This window comes from Carex rostrata, chromosome 10 (assembly GCF_964058835.1).
Source record: "Carex rostrata chromosome 10, lpCarRost1.2, whole genome shotgun sequence".
Classification (NCBI taxonomy): domain Eukaryota; kingdom Viridiplantae; phylum Streptophyta; class Magnoliopsida; order Poales; family Cyperaceae; genus Carex; species Carex rostrata.
Window position 1 is genome coordinate 9991566 of NC_135927.1, and position 22170 is coordinate 10013735.

Sequence of the window (22170 nt, forward strand, 5' to 3'; positions counted from 1 at the left end):
TATATCTACTATTCGGATATGGATAATTGAAACGTAAAGCCATATCAATATCCTTATTCCAACGGATATTCAGATATCGAATATCCACATCTAAGTTTTTGAATACGGATTGGGTATGGATATGGACTGTATAAATATAGAAGAAAGATTCTTGATATTTGCAAAGATGTTTTATATGTAATGTTAAACATACATCTATACATATATAATTTATCAAATGATATACTTGTTATTTGTAATCTTAGCTTTCATTGGTCTATTTTGGCCTAATTTTTTAAAATAATGGAAATACATGTCTATTTTCAGGAGATCAACTTTTAGTTGACGGTGTTTCAAAATCTATTTAATACTTATTTATGTTTAAAGAAGTTTGCATTTTTATTGGAAAAAAGAGTGTGTCAAGTGTTCATTCTTTGTTAACTAAAATTAATAAGGTATTTGCTAAAGACAACTCTTTATCTTTTGTCAGATGAGTTCTTTAAATATTTAATTATTATCCTATAAAACTGTTAGACTAATTCATTAAAAGAAATTATAACAATGCATTCAGCAATCAAATTGATTACCACTAACAATCAGTTCATAAATGTTCATTCATTATGAGGAAACATTATTTTTTTTTTTCAATTACTGTTTATAACTACTTAAGACATTTAAAGGTAATGTATCATTAGATAATTAACTCTAACAAATTCGTAGTTATTTATTTTATTATAAGTACTATTTTAATCGTTATTGTTTTAAATTTTGCAATAAGATCCAATCAAGAAAAGTACTAGAAATGCAGTTTTTAATTAGCTAAATTTTTTAAGTTGGATTTTAATAAATGAAGTTAGTCCATTTGTCATTCATTTAAATTTGTGTACAAGTATAATTATTATTTAACTTTTTTTTTCTCCGTATATATATAATTTTTTTTCAAATTAGAACTGCAATCATAAATTCGCAGTCATCTTATATTCCACGGTATACTATACCATTTCCAAATTACAAGTACTAAGTACGCGTATTTTTAAGTATAATTGTTTCTTTGAAGTATTGCGGTGTTTTTTCATATATACTGATTTGAACTAGGTTTTTTTTTCATTTGAAATCAATCTGATAGATTTTAGAGTTGAGTTTACAAAATGACTTGATGAACTTAAGAACACCCTAGTTCTACTCTATATATATGAAAAAACACTGCAACTTCAAGTTGCAGACATTTCATTTATGTTTGCAACTTAAAATTGCAGCCGTGCCAAAAATAAAATTGTCACAAATTTATATTTTTTTTAGTTTATCTTTTTTACTTTTTGAATGAAAAAAAATAAAGTTTCGGTTCTCAATAACTTAAAATCCAACTTTTTTATATATATATATATATAGAAGAACTAGGGTGTTCTTAAGTTCATCAAGTTTTTTTGTGAACTTAACTCTAAAATCTATCAGATTAGTTTTAAATGACGAATCCAAACCGTTAAAATCATTCTACTTTATGAGTGATGTGTCTACATGTGAAAATTTTAAAATTTTAAAATAATTTTGTATATAGTCAAGTGGTCAAAAGGTGTTTAAAAAATGAATGCATTAAAATTAATTTAAACCTTTTAATTTTGACCACCGGACTTTATATTAAATTAATTCAAAACTTTAAAAATTTCACATGTAAATGCATCACTCACATAGTAGAAGGATTTCAACAATTTGGATTGATCATTTAAAGTCAATTCGATAGATTTTAGATTTAAGTTTACAAAGAAGTTTGATGAACTTAGAAACACCCTACTTCTAATTGCCTATATATTTTATGTGGCCCCCAAAAGTGGGTAGCTGACCAGAAGTCTATTTCAAATTGAAAGGTCAAAGTTGCTATAATTTTTTTTTGTTGTCCGCAACTTTAAGTTGCGAACACTCCATTTTTGTTCGCAATTTAAAGTTGTGGCCGTATTAAAAATGAAATTTCTTAAATCTCGTGATTTCTTTGTTTTTTTTTTATTGAATGGTAAAATAAAATTTTCGGCAATTGAGAATAGTCCATCAAATCTACTTTTGACTTCGATAGGCTCCATAATTGTTTGATATGTTTTAAGATCCGTACACACAAAAATTTGATACAAGCATATACAAATATTAAAGCGGAGTGCACAGATCTTAAAGTGAATCAGACGATCCTGAAGCTCATTAAGTCTAAAATCGTCCGATATTCATCATACCTACTTCGCAATCCAAGCTATTATTTAACATTCACAAAAGATAATTCATTCAAATTTTGAACTTACCATTTCTCATATGAAAATCATTTTCTTTGTAATTAGATCCAAAACTGATTGTTTTGGTTGTATATTTAAGCCATTTGTTATGCATTTTTTTTTTAAAAACAAAAATCAACTCGTTTGCCGACAAATTACCTGTTTTAAAGGATAAATAACAGGATCTTTGAATATAAACTCCTATACTAGACTACTAGCGTTTGAAAAGATGAAGTCAAATGCTAAAGTAGAAGAAACACAAATTTACATTATTTTATTCCAAACAATTCAATAACTCCAAACTGTATTTTTCCATACTACCTGGACTATAAACAGTAAATTCCTGTGGCACCTTATCTAAAATAATTATATATCCATATATATTTTCAAAATTAATCCTAAGTCCAGTCCAAATTTGTATTCATTTTAAATATTCGTATTGATTTCTTAAAACACAAGCTCACAACCTAATTAATCCAGTAATAATTAACACCACGTTGTGATTTGGTTTGTTTTGGGGTTGGATCTCAATAACCAAGAATCAAAATTTGAGGTGTGCTTTTAAATGCCATTATTATTCCTAGAGAATATAGATTTTGGGTTTGGATCCATACAGATCATGATCTCTTAATTGACTCCATTCAGGTTCCTAATGCAAGAAATTTTTGTTTTTGCATATTGTGAATTTTACTCAAAATAATACTACATTGTAAAATTAATTTTATTTTAAACAAGTCATAAAATAATATATGAAATTTTAACGCGTGTATTAAAAAAATACAATAAAAAATAAAGAAAATAAATAGCCACGTTCGAAACTATTGAAGTATATGTTCAAATAATATTTCATAAAATATATATCTTCAAATATAAAAAAATTACAATTATTTTTTACCAAGTGAAAAATATTGTTTCTCTTCGTTGTAAAACACCTGGTTAAACATAAAAACTATATAATAATAATAATAATAATAATAATAATCACGCAATGCTTCCATAAGTCAGATAGTCAAACTAGTGTCCCTCAGTTGTCTAACGGGTTAATAAATTAAGATCCAAGATCCGAACCCGAGAAGTTTTGCTTCGTGTCCCGCCTTAAATGGCTCCAGCTGTGTCACTCCAAAAAAGCCAAAATCAAGAAATAAACGGTAAATATTATTAAAGCAATTCATTTAAGTCTCCTTCAGTTATGCATCCTTTAAAAACCTCTCTTCTATTCTCTTTTTTCTGGCAATCAGACCACACTTCTCTCTTTCTCTCTGCCTCTCATTCCTACATCTCTCTCAATCATTTCCTTTTGGGTAAGTAATTAAATTCATTAACAATTTGTTTTCTCATGTTTTAAAGAGATTGTTGGTTATGCTTTTGGAGTATCAATTAAGACATTTCAGTTGAATATTTTTTTTTTTTTGTTTGACATTGGAAAGTAACAATGACGCTTCATTTTTCTTGTTGGGGATTTTGATTATTTCATTCCAACAATGGAATTTAATGTACTTTTTTTGCCTCCTAGTTCTTTTATTCTTCCCTACACCTATCATTTAGGAACTTCTTTTATAAATTTATTTGATAGTTTTTGTTCTCTCTTTCTTACTTGGGCATAATTATTTCTAGTTTAGCTTAACTGACAAAATTTGTTAAGAATGATAATGGCTAATTGTTTTCCATATTTATATAATACTTCTAAAATGAGAGCTTCTTTTCCATTCAATCAACCTAATGCCCATTCTAGCCAAATTTTGTTCTTCATTTATAAAGTTTTTGTTTCTTAAATAACAATATGCAAAAAGTTTTCATAGGAAATAACTTGTACACAATTTTTTGGCAATTTCTTCTTCAAAATATTTTCCTGTCTTATTCTTGCAATATATTATTTATAGTTTGCCTAGATTATTTCCCAAATTCTTTACTATCCCATGCATCCAAACAGAGATGGGCTTTTATTAATACTGTAGTTCAAATTTATGATTCCTACCTACCTACTGTAAAAGTACAACTATGGACATCTAAACAGCCTCTTTATTTCGATTTGTATTAAAGACAACCCATGTGAACTCTGGAGGCTTTAACATATCACAACCCATCTTATTATTCAAAGAAGTATATATATTGAATGAAATTAGAAATGGTAGGGTATAGCCCAATTTATCCAGTATTAATTATGCACTGGTATACATACTTGTAAATTTTGTATGAAAAAAGTTGAAGTTGGTCTTGTTAAAATAAGTTGTTAAGTTAGATATTTGGAATGAATTACTATAGGAAATATAAATCCTATTGTATATTTCATTTGCTGATATAGTAGACAGTATTATTTCTTGGGTCTGAAGATTTGATTCCATCTCTCTTCTCCAGTAATAGAGAGGCTTCTTCTTAGTTAGAATCTACCAGAAAAATAAATGATGGATTTCGGCGAAGAACCGGATAATTGGTCGAATGGAAATAAGAGGAAAAAACGTTATCACCGGCATACTCCCCGTCAAATTCAGCTACTCGAATCGTATATTTCTAGTCTTTTCATTTCAATACAATTTCTAATAATTTGTATGTATTTTTGTTCCTTTTGTTATTCACTGTTAATATTTTCTCATATTTATAGGATGTTTAAGGAATGTCCCCATCCAGACGAGAAACAGAGGTTGCATCTCAGCAGAGAAGTGGGTTTGGATCCTCGCCAGATCAAGTTCTGGTTCCAAAACAGAAGAACACAGATGAAGGTAACATCGGCTTTGCCCTTTCGATTCTACCCTTGTTTCTTACATTGTTAATTAATGCTAGGTATTATGAAAACGATTTTATTAGCAAAAATTATAGTTGGTTGCTTTATTTTTGGAATAAGGTTATGGTAATATGCATATTACTGATTAACCCGTGCTATGGACTCATATTTCTATTTTCAAAGTTCAAACAGTCGATCCGAACCGTTAAACACGATCTTCATATGAAAATAAACTTTAAGACCAAATTTTACATTTTTTTAGAAACTTTTTACTATTTTTTTGGATGGTCCAGAATTTTCAAAATCAAGTGATTTTCTACCTATCTAAAAAAATAGTAAAAAATTCTTAAAGAATGTAAAATTTACTCCGCGAGTACATTTTCATATGAAGAACATGTTGAACGGTTCAGATCGACTATTTGGACTTTAAAAATGAAGATATGAGTCCATAGTGCGGGCTATTATTGTGTAATATGCATATACCATAGCCTCACTCTTTATTTCATATCTATTTTGTTATTAGATACCACCTGCATAAATATTTCAGAACAACAAGGCCTAATTGAAAAATGATAATTTTCACAGTAGGGATTGTTGCTCCATTTTGTTCTGGTTTCTCTCTTTTTGCTCGACACAGAATCATAAAAATCATGATGTAGGGGTTGCTATTTACTAGTCAGTACTGGTATAAGACTGTACCTGTTCCATGAAAAAACCGATAAAACACTAAAATCAGAGACATTTTGTGTGATTCTAATATGTCTCTTAAAACAAGGAACAATGAACAAAATGAATTGAAATTTTTTCCGATATTTATGGCTTTTATCTTAAATTATAAACAGAACTAGTTTATATAAAAACAATGTTGATTTGTTCAGTCTGTGTTTTATCTTATTAGTACAAAATGGTATTAGACACGTACTATTAATCTTGTTCTTTTCATTGTATTTACTCTTTATGTGTTTAATTTGGTAGAATTTTGGGGTAATGGTTTTGTAATTTAGATATTTATGTTCTGCAAATTAGGCCTGATTCATCACCTTATGAATTATATGAATTATACAGTAACAGTGTACCAGCTATGTTTACTACTGACATGAACCGAGTAAATAATCCTTGTCTGAGCATACTTACTCAAAGCATGAACAGATATATTAATAGAGAAAAAGAGAGACTAAAACGTTACAAAAAAGAACTTCTCAAAGGGCTTGTTACTATTGGGGGTACTGTTAATCATGATTAACCATCCTAAATGACTGCCCCATTTTGAATTGTATCGGTAAATCAAATATTTTGTGTGATTAGCATTTATATATATCTATTGGGAAACACAATTAATGACAATCAGATAAATAACTTCCAATTTCTTGCCACCTAAAAACAGATAACAAACAAATTTTATTTTACATAAATCAATCGGTTATACCCATAATATCCTTGTAAAATATAAGAAATGGAAATTTGATGGCAAAATCAAAAGAAAATTTCCATTCTCTATACTGATCCCTTTTTATTTTGACTTATGTTTTATTTTCTTTTGTTCTTCTTTTACTCTGTACCTGAATTTTTCATAGACACAACATGAAAGAGCCGACAACTGCTTCCTTCGAGCAGAGAATGACAAAATCCGGTGCGAAAACATTGCCATGGGCGAGGCATTGAAGAAAGTATCATGTCCCCATTGCGGTTCTCCTCCCATCCCCGATGACTCCTACTTTGATGAGCAGAAGCTGCGAATGGAGAATACCCGACTGAAAGAAGAGGTTATGCATTTTTCTTATTTTAATTCTTAATTGGGGAAGTGAGTAGAACTAGGGTGCTCTTAAGATCACCAAGCCCTTTGGTGAGCTGTGTGCCTATCTCCAAAACCTATCCGAATGACTTCAAACAATGATCCAAATTGTTGAAACCGATCTACTTTACGAATGATGCGTTTTTATGTCAAATTTATAAATATTTGAATTAGTTTAGTATAAACTCAAGAGATAAAAGAAAAGAAGGTTTACAAGTTAATTTTAGTTCGTTCATTTTTCATCATTTTTTTAACCATTTGACTTTGTACTAAATTAATTTAAAAATTAATAAATTTGACATGTAAGCACATTACTTGTGAAGTAGATTAGTTTCAACGGTTTAGATTTGATGTTTGAAGTCAATTAGATAAGTTTTGGAGTTCTTGGGAAAGTAGAGTAAAGCTAGTATATGCTATGCTCACCAAGAGGTGTTGGTGAGCATAACTCCAAAATCCATCGGATTGTTTCAAACGACGAATGCAAACTTTTGAAACCGATTTACTTAATGTATGATGCGTGCACATGCAAAATTTATAAATTTTTGAGTTCATTTCGTAAAAAGTCTAGCGGTAAAAACTATGAAGAAAAATGAATGCAGTAAAGTAACTTGTAAACCTTCATTTTTTTTTTACCTCTTGACTTTATACTTAATAAATTCAAAACTATTAAAATTTTGCATATAAATGCATCACTCGTAAAGGAGATTGGTTTCAATGATTTAGATTTATGCTCACCAAGAGCTTGGTGAGTAGAGCACATCCTGGCTTTACTCGGCAAAGTAATTAGTTTATATCTTTTCTCCTTCTATGTATGAGTTTTTTTTTAGGAGATTCTTTGTATGAGTTTTAAACTTCATAATTCAAAAATGCAGTTGGATAGAGTCTCTAGCTTGACATCAAACTACATGGGGAGGCCAATGACGCAACTTCCACCGACATTGTCTTTTTCTTCATTGGAACTCACAGTAGGAGGCCTCCGGAACCTATCAGTGGGTCCATCCCTCGACCTTGATCTTCTCACCGGAGGTTCATCAAATATGGCATTTTCTTTCCCTACAGCCATTTCAGAGATGGAGAAGCCGATCATGGCTGAAATGGCCGCCGCGGCAATGGATGAGCTTGTCAAAATTGCTCAGAGCGAAGAGCCTTTGTGGGTTAACTTGGGAGAAGGAAGTGAAGTCCTTAGTCTAGATGTGTATGACAATCTGTTCCCAAAACATGGCAGTCAATTTCGGGGCCCCGATGTTCGAATTGAGGCCTCGAGAGATTCTGGGTTGGTCTGTATGAATGCCACTTCTTTGGTTGATGTGTTCTTGGATTCAGTAAATCTTTCTATTATTTTTTCAATATTTTGTATATATAGGTTATAAAATGTAAAATATGTGTAGCTGTCTTTCTTATTCTTGTATCTGTTGTATTTGCAGAGCAAGTGGATTGAGTTCTTCCCTACTATCGTCTCCAAGGCAAGAACGGTAGATATACTCGCTGACGGGTTGACTGGGAGGAGCGGGTCTTTGCATTTGGTATTAATTGAATTACTTAATTACTATCATCTCATCAGGGGTGCAAACGGATTGGATATTAGACGGATACGGATACGGATCGGATATTAAACGGATACGGATACTGCTTTTTATAATAATGAATTATATATAATGTTTTTATTAATACATGTTAAACTATATCATATATATCTAGTATTCGGATATGGATAATATTTAAAATCATATTCGTATCTGCACTGATATCCGTGTCTAATTTTCGGATACGGTCGGATAATATCTGGCCCTTGCACCCCTACATCTCATATTATCTTGCAATAAATGTTGAAAGAAAAATTATTTTGTGTTTGACATTTTTTAATGTAGATGTATGAAGAGTTGCATGTGCTTTCCCCAGTAGCGCCAACAAGGGAGTTATATTTCTTGCGCTATTGCCAGCAGATAGAGCAGGGTTTGTGGGCAATAGCTGATGTGTCAGTTGATTTATCGAGAGATAACCAGTTCGCAACCCCTTCCAGCACAAGACGGCTTCCCTCAGGCTGTCTCATTCAAGATATTCCCAATGGCTATTCCAAGGTGAAGCCACAAAACTTGCAATCTTATCAAACTCTACATGCTCGTTTGTTTATTAATTCTCATTATATTATTTATGTTGATTAATTTTCATTTTGTGATTTAGATTATTTGGGTGGAGCACATGGAGATTGAAGACAGAAATCTGGTTCATCAACTATACCGTGACCTTGTCATAAGTGGTGTGGCATTTGGTGCGCACCGGTGGCTTGTAACATTACAGAGAACTTGTGAATGGTTCTCTTGCCTTGCGGCTGTTGCAAATTCACCAAGAGACATTAGGGGAGGTAATTATTTCTTATTTAAAAGATTTTGAATTTTGAATTAGACATGATTATTTATTAATTTTAGCTTTAATTATGATTAATTTGCAGTGACTCCAGAAGGTAAGAGGAGCATGATGAAGCTGTCACAAAAAATGGTGAACAATTTTTGTGCCAGTTTGAGTGCCTCGCAAATGCACAGGTGGACAGCCATATCGGGTGTAAATGATGACAGTGTACTGGTTACAGTTCACCGGAGCTGTGGGCCCGGTCAACCCAGCGGTGTAGTTCTTTGTGCCGCCACCTCTATATGGCTTCCCGTTTCATGCGAAAGGGTCTTCAATTTCTTAAAAGACGAGCGTTCTCAGGTTTCCTACTTCAATACCCGTATCCAGTGTCACTTTTTTTACTTAAATCCTATTTAATAGTAATTAATTTGTGATAACATTGTTGACTTATTGTTTTGAATTTTTCATAGTGGGATGTTCTTTCTAGCGGCAACCCGGTGCATGAGGTCACTAGCATGGCATGTGGATCTAATGCAGGAAACTGCATTTCTCTCCTTCGTGTAAGTGTTGATAAAATTCAAATGCAAAACAAATAGTCTTGCATATATATGAAATTATTATACTTGTTATGTTTAATTCATGTTCTGCAAACAAATAGGGTTTGAATACAAGTCAGAACAGCATGTTAATTCTACAAGAGACATGCACCGATGCATCGGGTTCATTAGTAGTTTATTCACCAATTGAATTCAATTACATCAACATCGTGATGAGCGGTGAGGATCCATTGAACATCCCGCTTCAACCCTCATCGGGATTCACAATTTTGCCAGATGTGCGGGTCCCTGGATCAACCTATGGGGCCTCAACAAGCTCAAACTTAACAGGAAATACATATGGGTCTCTAGTAACGGTGGCGTTTCAGATATTGGTGAGCAGTTTACCATCAGCAAAGCTGAATGTCGAGTCGGTATCGACAGTGAACTCTCTCATAAACACCACAGTGCAACGGATAAAGGCAGCCTTGACTTGAATGGACCAAGTTGGTAATTAAATAACACCAATAAGTTGGAAGCATGCAAGGAGAGATGAGGTCTCTCTAAATTTGGCTTTTGATTTTGGTGCTGGAGTTCTGATGCATGAATTGCATGCAGTGTTTTATTACACCCAAGCTTCATTCCCTTTAGTTTTTCTTTTTATATGGAAAATGGGGAGTCAAGAACGCACCATCCATTTTCTTTCCTTGCTGCCATAATCCTCTCTCTCTCTCTCTCTCTCTCTCTCTCTCTCTCTCTCTCTCCAAGGAGCAAGGATGAATGGTTCGGGTATTGACTTCTTGTCCATTAATGTTGAATGTTTGAATCTTTTATTTAATTGAAGCAAGTATTATTTTCTTTTACTATATTTTAATGTCTTATACTGTTATTTATTTTTGTTATTGTATGTCTTCCTATCCTACTGGTAGTTCAGTGGCATTGAGTCTGATAGATGGATCTAAAGTTCTAAACAATTCCAATTTTTTTTAGTTACCACCTAAAAAAAAAAGAATATACAGAGTTAGACAGACCTAAAAAAAAGTACATAATTTTGAAATTTTAGAGGGATATGTATAAATTCCTCCTTTCAAAAAATTTCATTCTTATCCGGAACACTGTTATTATTTATGCACCCAAGCAATGACATGCATATATTATATGCGCGCACTCTCAAACTATATACCAACTATGATCAAATTCTACAAAAATTGTTGGGTAGATAATACATATATAACACATCTATGAGGTGTACAGATAATATCCGGAACGTAAAAATATATATATTTTTTTTAAATGACAACTCTGTATATATATTTTTTTAATGTTAATTAAAAAAATTCGGAAACAAGTCTATATAGTTGAAACTTGATAATGGAATTAACACTTACAGACATGCCACATTTTTAACTGTCTATATTTTTTGCACTCAGAATTATTTCTCAGCGTAAATTAAATTTAATATAATAAACTCGATCAATAGACCAACAAATACAGATCGAGAGTAACAAGCTCTAACTAAAGTACATTCACTATATATATTTTTGTCAATCTTAATTTGTATATACATAATATGATTTTTTTTTTTGTAATACAAAATATAGTAGATACTCAATCGATAAATTCAACATTTATTAATTGTACTGGGAAGGAACTAGAAATTTATGATAGGGGGAGCTAAAATTAAAATGAACAATATGTTGTTGTGGGAATTAAATTCAAGCTCTTTGCAATCACAAAATAAGCTCTAACTACTAAGTTAGAAGTAGACTTGTGATAATTTATAACCACTAGATTATAAAAAAAATTAAAAAAAAATGAAATTCAATTAAATTTCAGTATACATAATTAAAATTTTAAAATCATAGAGTGACTTAGTACGGTGAATGGAATGTAGATCCCCGTGCTGCCTCGCCAACTTACCTCAAACAGAAGTTGCATCAAATAAATCAACAACCATTGTAGTGAGCGCTTTTAAAGCTTGATGATCCTTGGCCAGTTTGTCCAGAATTGATTGGTCTATGTCGTCGCAATAAGTATTGCAGTCATCCACTGCACTGCAAACCGTAGTGACATCATTTCTGATGTCATTTATATATTGTTTGTTGATAATTTCATCAGGAACTGCATTTAGAACCATCAATGCACTACTATACGCTTGTTCACAGCAGCTATAATCCATCTTGATTTTACCATCCGTCGTGTTTCAACCTTCATCTTTCAATTGTGACACAACTGCTGTTAATTTTTTCAGAGCGAGTCTTATATATGGTGATGTCACGGAGTTCGGTTAAATTGGCTGATGCACTCTTTGGATCAGCTTGTAAGGTTGTTATGCAGAAATCTCTCTTTACTTGTGTATCGTGAGCAGATGCAATTTTACTACTTGTTGAAATGGAGAAGAGAAATAAACGATGCGAGAAGCAAGATAATAACTGAAGGAGAACGAAAATTCATGTTTGATGCCATCATTTTGTGAATTAGTTGAGTTTGCTGTTGGATATAATTAATTCAAATTAGTGTCAACGAAAATTCATGTTTGATGCACCCAAATTTTTGTGTACCCAAATGCACCCTATTTTTTTTCTTCATTTTCAAAGTCCAAATAGTCAATCCGAACCGTTAGATGCTATGTACATATTAAGATGTGCTTGGAGACCAAATTTTATATTTTTTGGAATTTGTTTACTATTTATTAAGCAACTTTGAAAATCGCTGATCCAATGGTCCAGAAAATGTAAAATCAGCAATTTTCAAAGTGGCTTAATAAATAGTAAACAAATTTCAAAAAATGTAAAATTTGGTCTCCAAGCACATCTTAATATGTAGATCGCATCTAACGGTTCGGATTGACTATTCGGACTTTGAAAACGGAGAAAAATGATTTGAAAGATAGAGTGCATTTGGATGCACAAAAATTTGAGTGCATTTGAACCCTCCTCATGTTATATATATAGTAAAAAAATTATAAAACTGATTGTGTTCTTCTTTCTATTTTTAGTTGACTTTGGTGAACAGAGGTGTTGGATGTGCCAATTATTTATGCAATTTTTTTAGACAATTTATTTGACCATTAGTTTTAAAATTCATAACAACACATATTCTAAAAATACTCTCAAAATTTAGAGTGTGCCAATAAGAACTCTCAATTTGTCGAAGTGAATGAAACATAATATATTTATATAGATACTCCTTTTATTGTCATATTGCAAAAAAAAAAATTGTGATTTTCAATAACTAAGTTTCATTCGATGTATCAAATATAGAATTCATTCTCTTAATTACTCGGTTTTACAATATTTATTTGTAATTATATGTCAATTCTGAAACTTAATTTGATGAATATGCAGTATGTAATGACACAATATATCTTTACCTCATCTGATCGAAAAAAATTACCATAATATTAAGGATGTAAGTGTAATTCAATTAATCCAAACAATCTATCCGACTCATCTGACATGATTTTAAAGTTTATGGATTTTATATTTGAAGGGTAAACAGTGATTTTTCAAATAGTAAAAAAATTCAAAAAATGTAAAATTTGGTCAACAAACACATTATAACATGGAGAACATGTTGAGTGCTTCAAATCGACTGTTTGAAATCGCAAAAATAACTTAGCCAAACTTGGATTTAATAAAATAAGTTTGATTAATTAATAACCAAGCCAATTTGAGACTTAGTATTTGGTCCAGTGACAAAGACAACGCCCTTCGAAATCCGGACGGAAATCCTATATGAATATTAAATGAGGGATCCAATTACATCATTTTTCGGTAACACCGGATTACACTCTATATTTTCGAAGTCCAAATAGTCGATCCAAATTGTTCAACATGATGGATATGTTAAAATGTCCTTGCAGATCAAATTTTACATTTTTTTGAATTTTTTTACTATTTATTAAGATGGGTACAAAAATTCAATGGTCTGAATATAGCGATTTTGTTAAATACTTAATAAATAGTAAAAAAAATTCAAAAAAAATATAAAATTTGATCTGTAAGCACATTTTAATATATCCATTATGTTGAACGGGTTAGATTGACTATTTGAACTTTGAATGAAAATTAAGAGTGTCATTCGGTGTCACTAAAAAAGATGTAATTGGATCCCTCCTCATATTAAATAGTTGGATAACTTAATTAGACCTCCAACGTTTACTCAAAATAATAATAATAATAATAATAATAATAATAATAATAATAATAATAATAATAATAAGAGGTGGGCTACGGTGAGTTGCGAAGTAAAACGCGTTTCTACTTCACGCCGTATTTTTATTTTGAAAGTCCAAATGACCGATCCGAACCGTTAGATGTTTAATCCATATTGAAATGTGCTTGGAGACCAAATTTTATATTTTTTGGAATTTTTTTACTATTTATTAAGCATTTTTGAAAATTGTTGTTTTGCTGTGAACAGTAAAAAAAAAGAGTAAAATATTCTGGACCATCAGATCAGCGACTTTCAAAATTGCTTAATAAATAGTAAAAAAATTCCAAAAAATGTAAAATTTGGTCTCCAAGCACATTTCAATATGGAGAACAAGATGAACGGTTCGGATTAACGTTTTGAACTTAAAAACCACAAAATATGAGCGTGAAGTAAAATAGTCGCTTTACTTCGCAACTCACCGTAGCCCACCTCTAATAATAATAATAATAAATATATATAAATAAATAAATAAATGAATGAATAAATAACCAAGCCAACCTGAATACAACATTTTCTTCAAGAAAATTTATTTTTATATAATGTAATGATATTATTTTGTATAAATATCGAGTCATCTTGTTTTGTTTAATTGTTTTTAGTAGTTATATTGTAGTCGGTAGAACTATGTTATACTTGAGTTAGGGAGGGGCAAGTGCGTATCCTCTAAGTCTCTGAGATATTTCATACTTTGCATACCACAAAACAAAACAAAACAAAACAAAAAAAAAAAAAAACAACAACAACAACACCCAAAACAGAGGAATTTCACATTTACTCAAGCCACAAAGTCAATCTAGTCTCACTTAGCGGGCCGCAGATTGGCTCTACGGTCCCCGCCAAATGGGGCCGCAGACTGAATAAATGTGGAATTTCCCAAAACGGAGGTGTTTTGGTTTATTTTCTTTTATTATGGTATATAAAAAAAATTTGGTGATCGATGTGTCCCGTACCTATTCGGGGATAACAGTATTATTTGAGCTTTGAGATTCGTGCATAATGTATTTGAACGGTTGAGATTTTCCAAAAAGTCCCGCAAAATATGTGATGTCTCAAAGGATGCCAATTCAGGAGGGGATGGGGGCAAGTCCCGATTCTTTTTGGTTTTTGAAAATGAAGTTCTAAACTAAATATTTACAAAAATATTATATTAATTTCAGAATTTAGGAGGGTTAATTAATTCTGATCCTAAACATTCGGACACAAACGAGAAAGAGAAAGACTAAAGTGATTAAAATTATGAACTACAACCAAACACACTATAAGTGAATACAAGGTGATTTTAAGCATAATATTAATTGTATATAACGAGTATGTTTATGAATATGCAATAGACAATTTAAAGTATATAATGAGACCTAAATTGAATAAAAACATGATCAGACAACCTCAAACACTATAAATACATTCAAGAAGAATTTTATTCATATGTAAAAAGACATAAGATATGATTTATCTATCAGTTTTGATGATCGTACAATTATATTAAAAAAAAAACGAAATTGATTAAAAAGATGAATAGGCACCAAAACAAACTGTAAGTAAAGTCAATGTGATTTTTATACACAATATTAGTGTTATCCATTTGATTTTACAAGAATAATTTATGAACATATAATAGACATAATTTAGAGTGTATAAATAAGTTTTGATGATCTTACATAAAAAATACAGTCTAAATTAATTAAAAATATGAACAGAAATTGTTATTATGTCAAAGACGTGTTGGAGTTTATTCTCAAAGAAATTGTTCATGAGTCCTCCAACCGTAAAATAAAATACAAGATGTCCATATATATGTGCACAATATATATGGTACATTCAGTTGTCTATACTGTAAAAATAATCTTAGGCCTTAACAAGGTAAGCTTTGAGTAAACAATCCAGAACAAAAAAAATGATATTAAAAACAACAATAATATTTGCATAATACATTTTGAAAAGTAATACTCAAAATAAACAAAGAACATAAAAGATAGAAGATATCCCCTGAAATAAAATGAAAAGAGAAGACAACTATCCCTAAATCGTCAATTTCCTAACTGACATCACATAAAGGAATGTATTAGAGTCAAAGTATGCTATGTTCTTCACTTCAGCAAGAACATTCTTTCTTTTGCACAGATCTCAATGCTAGAATTGAGCCATAACATAAATTCCAATATTCATTGAAACCTAATTTCATCCATGGATTGATGGGTGGCATTCTTGTGTTCAAATTTGAAGGTATTCTGTTTTAAAAAACCAATTAATTGCATTAAGGGGTGAGACAATGAAGAAGAAACAAATAAATACTTCTACATGTGATGTTCTTAAGTGAATCCCTTGAAGATGCCTATTTCACAATAAATCATCTTATAGATTAATTAATTTTGCAAATGAGTAATTCTGAAAAGTATAATCTTTGAATTTTTATTTTTTAATGATAAAAGGCAAGATTAAAATACTAGAAGTATGTTACCTATGACCAGTAAGCACACCAAACGCCATTGATTTAGCAAAAGATGAAGAAGCCCTAGAAAACATTTTCTTGTAGTGAGGTCCAATTAATTTCCCTGCAACAAATGCATACATGAATTATAAGAAAAATTTATCAAGAGTAAAAGGTATGTAATGAAATAAAATAAATAAACAAACAACAAATGAAAATATTACCTAGTTTTGCATGATTACTACGGAGAGAAGAAACCACAACCTCATCTGATAGAGATACATTTTTGAACCAAAAACCAGAAGGAAATCTCCTCTTGTTCATGACCCAGAGGAAGATTTCATAATAAGGGGTCACATACATAACAGAGATAAGTACCTCTATGAAGATGCACAGAAGGGTAATTATGGTACTTAAAATGGTGAAAAAGATGTAAAAAACAGATGAGGTGGGGAGAAGCAAAAGGAGGGGTGAAAATATCAAGGAGCCCACTACGTGCTGCTCAACAGTGTAATCATAGCTGTCTAACCTCTGTCTAAGCGGGTTCCATTTCCTCCCACTATAATACAAAAAAATTTAAAGACATATCAGCTTTAGAAGTTGGATCATCAAGTGTAACGTTTTTATGAAGGAGAAAAAGGACAGTTCTAATTTTATTCCTAAACTAAGAAAAAAAAAATCGCAAAGAAAGCCTGGAAATTTTTGGAAACTCATCTACTACAACTGTAAAGAAAAATTATGGAACAAAAATGAAGGCGGGGGGTGGAGGACTAGGATTTATCATTCTAAAACAGATGTTGGGATCAGAAACACGAGTAAGAAAGGAAACAATAAGGATTTGCACCTAGCTGAAAAGAGAGAGGCTATGGTACTTTGCAATGAGCACATCAAGCTGTACTATGGATTAATTTCTTCATTTTTAATGTCCAAACAATCGATCCGAACCGCTCAACATATGATCTTCATATGAAAATAACTTTGAGAATTTTTTTACATTTTTTAGAATCTTTTTACTATTTTTTTTAGATTGGTAGATCACCTGATCTATAGATTCCGGACCATAAGAAAGTAGTGATTTTCTATCTATCTAAAAAATAGTAAAATAATTTTAAAAAATATAAATTTTGGTCTCCAACTACACTTTCATATGGAGATCATGCTGAGTGGTTTAGACCGACTGTTTGAATTTTAAAAACAAAGATATGAATCCACAGTACCACTTGATATGTGCATTGCAAAGTACCATAGCCTCATTCACCTGAAAAAATGCAAGTAATTTTAGAGAAATTTCAGATGTAATTATTTCTCCAAATCTGAATACATTTCAGCCAAAATATTTGTATATTTGAAGCTTCAAAATGAAAATGAAAAAACAATAACATTATCCTACTTTTTTATTTTAGAAAATGAAGTCCTTTTAACATTACACTTGACTTTAGAATTTTCATAAGATCCAATACAGTATTACCTAAAAATGCGCCAGAGAGATGCCAAAGCCTGAATTTGCCCGGAGTATAAAACTGAGACCAACCAGTGAAGACTAGCCACATGTAATGTAGCAAGGTTAACTAAATCCACAAACAGTGAAAATTGCAAAGTTGCACCAAAAGTAACTCCCGTGATTACAAATGTTACAATTATATGCCCCAGAATACTAGTTCCAATAAAATACCAAATTGTCGAGTAAACTTGAATTGCATTTAGTGATGCCATGCCAAGAACCCTAGCCAATTCGGTATTTAACTTGAACCCAGCTGGTACACCCATCAGCCACACACAACCTGACCGTAGAACACTTTCGGTAAAAGTATGGGAAACTGAGAAGATCCATTTTGAAATTAATTTGGTATTTGTAAATAACAAAATTGAAAGCAGAATTCCAAAGGTAATATCTGTGGAAATGCTCGACCAAAGGATGTGCTTCTGCAATGAAGACCTATGGCTGAATTCTACATTTGGAAACAAACTGCACAAAAATAACAAATAATAATAAAAATATTAAGATAATACCAGTGCAAAGTAAAAGAATTATAATCTCACTTGGTATAATACCTGTATGAAATCAGCCAATTTGTCTTTTGATTTTTTTGAAAGTTGAAATCAGCCAATTTGTCTATGTTCAGTATTTTGTGTAAGATCATCTCAGACAATAACTAAAATCTGGTATAACATGTCTGACACCATATCTACAATAAGAGAGAGAATTATTATACCTAGAAGTCTTACTTTGTAGCAAAACTGGCCAATAGAGAAATTGACAGCTCCTAATGTGAACATTTTTGCAGGAGTAAGGAAACAATTTTCCTAGGAATAATAGTCCCTTCCCATAGCAAGTAAGAAGCTTGTGGGACCATTGAATGAAGAGGTATACAACAGTTGATATGGAAGCCACGCTTAAAGCCACACAATGCCAAACCACATCAGATCTGCATAGCATTCGAAAAAACAATAAGCATAGAGGAAAGAAAAACCAATAGTCTATTTTGGAATATCTGTATCATGTTTCTGGTACCTAACTCGTACCAGTCTTAATTTTGTCATGTACTATACTGTCTAGATATTGATATGCTGGTACCATGCCACACATGAACTACAGAGTCATAATTGTAGCCATGCACTATATATTTACAGATAAAAAGTATAAACAGGCATATTTGAGGAAAAAAATTACAATGTTACAAGGAAGGAATGTGGTACTGGTCTAGTGATCCGAGCTTGCTCCTCAATAGACAACTTAACATGGTTTGAACAATTAAGCGCCAAAATAACTGATTCCTTCACGGATGAACATAGAAAAGTGAAAATTCGCAATGAAAGCTAGGTTAATTTCTAATGAACAACAAAGATTGAAACCATACCAAATCGACAACTAGCGGTTTATTCTCAAGGTCTTTAATCCACCTTGGTTTTTTAAGAGCAGATCTCTTTTCTTGTGAAATTCCCCAAGGGTTCAGACTATAATGGCCTTTCCCCAATGCAGGAATTTCATAAAGTATAACCTGAAAAAATGTTTAATAAAATTAAACATTAAACAAAATAAAAAAGAGTAGACGTTCCCGTACTTAATTCATTCAATGAATAACAGAAGTATTAAAAATTAACATATAATTACACAAGTAAAAAATAGAAGAGAAGTTTCGTAACTTACATACGTGGAAATCACAATTTTCAAACAAAACAGCGCCTATTTGCAAATTGTGAACCACTGGCACAGTTATCGCACCTCCGTTGCCGAAAGATACACTTTTTGATTCACTGAGTAATATCTCGATCCAAAAACCACTGTTTATAAGAATACCCCTATGAAATTCTGAATAACCTTCTTTAACATCTCCATTTTGTTCCTTTTCTGATGCAAATGTGGTTTTTCGCATGGTGCAACAGCCAACAAGTGTGAACAATGCCTTATCTTGGAGCCGGTAAGGCATCTTCCCGTTTATCAAAGTAAGGGTTTCCTGAAATGTTAACAAGGAACTTTACACAAATTTCAAAAGAGAGTTAAAAACTATTTGTTACTAGTTCAACTGTTTACCAGCATCACAGCTGAGAGGTACAGGTACTGAAAAAAACCCAAAAGCTGAATTTTCTTTTTATAATTAAAAGTTGGGGGAGTTTCATGTATACCCCTCAAAAACTTTAAAAATACGTATTCCCCCCTCTAAAATTCATAATATCAATTTTACCTTTCTAAATTTCAAAAACCCACAAATTTACCCATTTTATTACCTATTCTGTTAAAACTCATTTTAAATTTATAAAATGCCCATTTTACCCTATTAAAAGATACAAAATATGTAGCCTATTTAAGAAAAATGTCCATCTTCATTGATCGGTTTCCGAGGCAAATGGTTTATTTCTCTATTTCTGATGTATACACAGCAACATTTAGGTATACTATGTCAGAAGTACAAAAATGAATCATTTTCCAATTTATTCAAAAAATATGATGCTGGTAACACAAAGGAGTGGTTACTAGGAAATCATTCCAACAGACCTCCATACAACACTAAGCTTGAAAGAGCATAAATGAAAGCAACAAGCTCGATTTCTACCAGAAAAGAACCCCTGGTTTTAAATCGATGTCTCCAATGATGCATTAGACTGGTGCCAGATCTAGGTTACAAATTATCCAAATGATTCCAGGGCGCGGCACTCTGATACAACTGGACCAGTAACCGGGAAACACATAAAAGAACTACAATTAAACTAAATGAGCATATAAAAATTACCTGAAGATCATCAAATCGGGGAAAAGATATTGAAACTCTACCCAAAGGAATGCGCGAAGCTACAACTAAATCGAGAGTATCTGCGCCATTAAAGCACCAACCGAACAAGAGGCTGTGAAGGGTGGTGGGAGAAGATCTGGGTTCGAGTCGCGATAACTGCTCTGGCCACCAGATTCGACACTTTTTCTTCTCATTTTTCTCACTACTACTATTCGCCATTTCAGATGCATGCCAAGATCGGGAAGTGGTATTAGACGTAGAAGTAGAGGAGAAGGAACTGAAGATGGGACCCATTGGCAATGGAAGCAATTAAATACGGGTTAGCGAAGTCGGGTCATGGTTGGGCCAGTTTTAATTAACTTCTAATTCGTTTGTTTTAGTAGTTATGGGCTTGGGCCTTGGGGCCACTATTTTAGGTTGAGCTGATTATAAAGGGTTGTGTTTGTTGGTGTTGTTTCAGCAGAAATTTTTTTAGTTACCACCTCATTAATTCAGAATTAATCACCACTCAAATTCATATAATATTGCAGTTACCAGTTACCACCCATAGGCATTTGCTAAACCCGGAACGGGTAGAACCCGTTTTGCCCGGCCCGTACCCGTTATCCGTGGTACCCGTACCCGTTGCCCGGGTACAAACGGGTAGACGGGTACGGGTAATAAACGGACCGGACAACCTAATTTGAAAAAAAACCCGTTATACCCGTACCCGTCTACCCGTCTACCCGTACCCGCCTACCCGTACCCATCTACCCGCATACCCGTACCCATCTACCCGCATACCCGTACCTGTTACCCGTACCCGACCCGTTTCACTTCAAAAAAATTTGAATTTTTTTGAAAAAAACAGAAAAAAAAAGGGAAAAAACAGAAAAAAAAAAAAAAAAAAAAAAAAAACGGGCGGACCGGACCCGTACCCGGATACCCGGATCCGTACCCGTCAACCCGCAACGGGTACGGGTAATAAACGGACCAGATAGAGGTTTTGGAAAAATTACCCGTCTACCCGTTACGGGTTTTACCCGTACCCGACCTACCCCTTTACCCGTCCTACCCGTTACCCGTAACGGGTAACCCGGAACGGGTCACGGGTAACCCGTTAGCAAATGTCTGGTCCACCCACATGCTCTCAGGGTGCACATCAAATCTGACTGGTGCGCATCCTAGGAGAGGGCACTAATTCGGTGCACACACTGGGGAGGCGCACCAATTGTTGCCCCAACTGAGAGTGCACACCAATTATTTTTTTTTTTGGGGTACAGGTACAATGAGTTATGTGTTAGTTGCAATGTTTTAATATTCAGTTTATATGTGATATGTAAAAAGCCACCGTATACCGCATATGCGGACTTTATATATATGGATTTTAAATGAGAATTCATATATAAAATCAAGTATACGGCAATATGTAGTATAAATCATTGTTAATATATTCTAAATTGATATTTTTATCACTGTTAATATACTTTATATCGGTAATATACTCTAAACCGGTAATATGTGGTATATAAACCATTGTTATTATACTCTAAACCGGTATTTTATCACTGTTAACATATTCTAAACCGGCAATATGCTCTAAACAGTATATTTGGACCGTATATAGATTTTCTATTCAAATTGCAACCGAATAGAAATATTCGACCGAATAAATCAAATATTACTATACTG

At 32.3% G+C, this 22170-nt stretch overlaps 2 protein-coding genes across 2 annotated transcripts; one reads left to right on the plus strand and one right to left on the minus strand.

Moving 5' to 3' along the window:
* The first annotated feature begins 3459 nt into the window (after positions 1–3459).
* Positions 3460–10481, plus strand: LOC144560513 (homeobox-leucine zipper protein ROC8-like). The gene is made up of 11 exons (XM_078309730.1): positions 3460–3532; positions 4587–4731; positions 4831–4948; positions 6525–6713; positions 7615–8064; positions 8167–8265; positions 8611–8820; positions 8924–9104; positions 9192–9448; positions 9559–9648; positions 9747–10481. Exons 2-11 carry the CDS (start codon positions 4631–4633, stop codon positions 10119–10121), a joined length of 2070 nt encoding a protein of 689 aa, XP_078165856.1. The 5' UTR covers positions 3460–3532; positions 4587–4630; the 3' UTR covers positions 10122–10481.
* A 5172-nt stretch (positions 10482–15653) lies between these two features.
* Positions 15654–20808, minus strand: LOC144560780 (N-acetylglucosaminyl transferase component family protein / Gpi1 family protein). The gene is made up of 9 exons (XM_078310030.1): positions 20500–20808; positions 19423–19725; positions 19129–19269; positions 18942–19045; positions 18484–18696; positions 17739–18236; positions 16495–16829; positions 16301–16394; positions 15654–16070 (listed from the first exon to the last, which is right to left on the minus strand). The coding sequence occupies exons 1-9, from the start codon at positions 20791–20793 to the stop codon at positions 15935–15937; spliced, it is 2118 nt and encodes a 705-aa protein (XP_078166156.1). The 5' UTR covers positions 20794–20808; the 3' UTR covers positions 15654–15934.
* Between the last annotated feature and the right edge of the window lie 1362 nt (positions 20809–22170).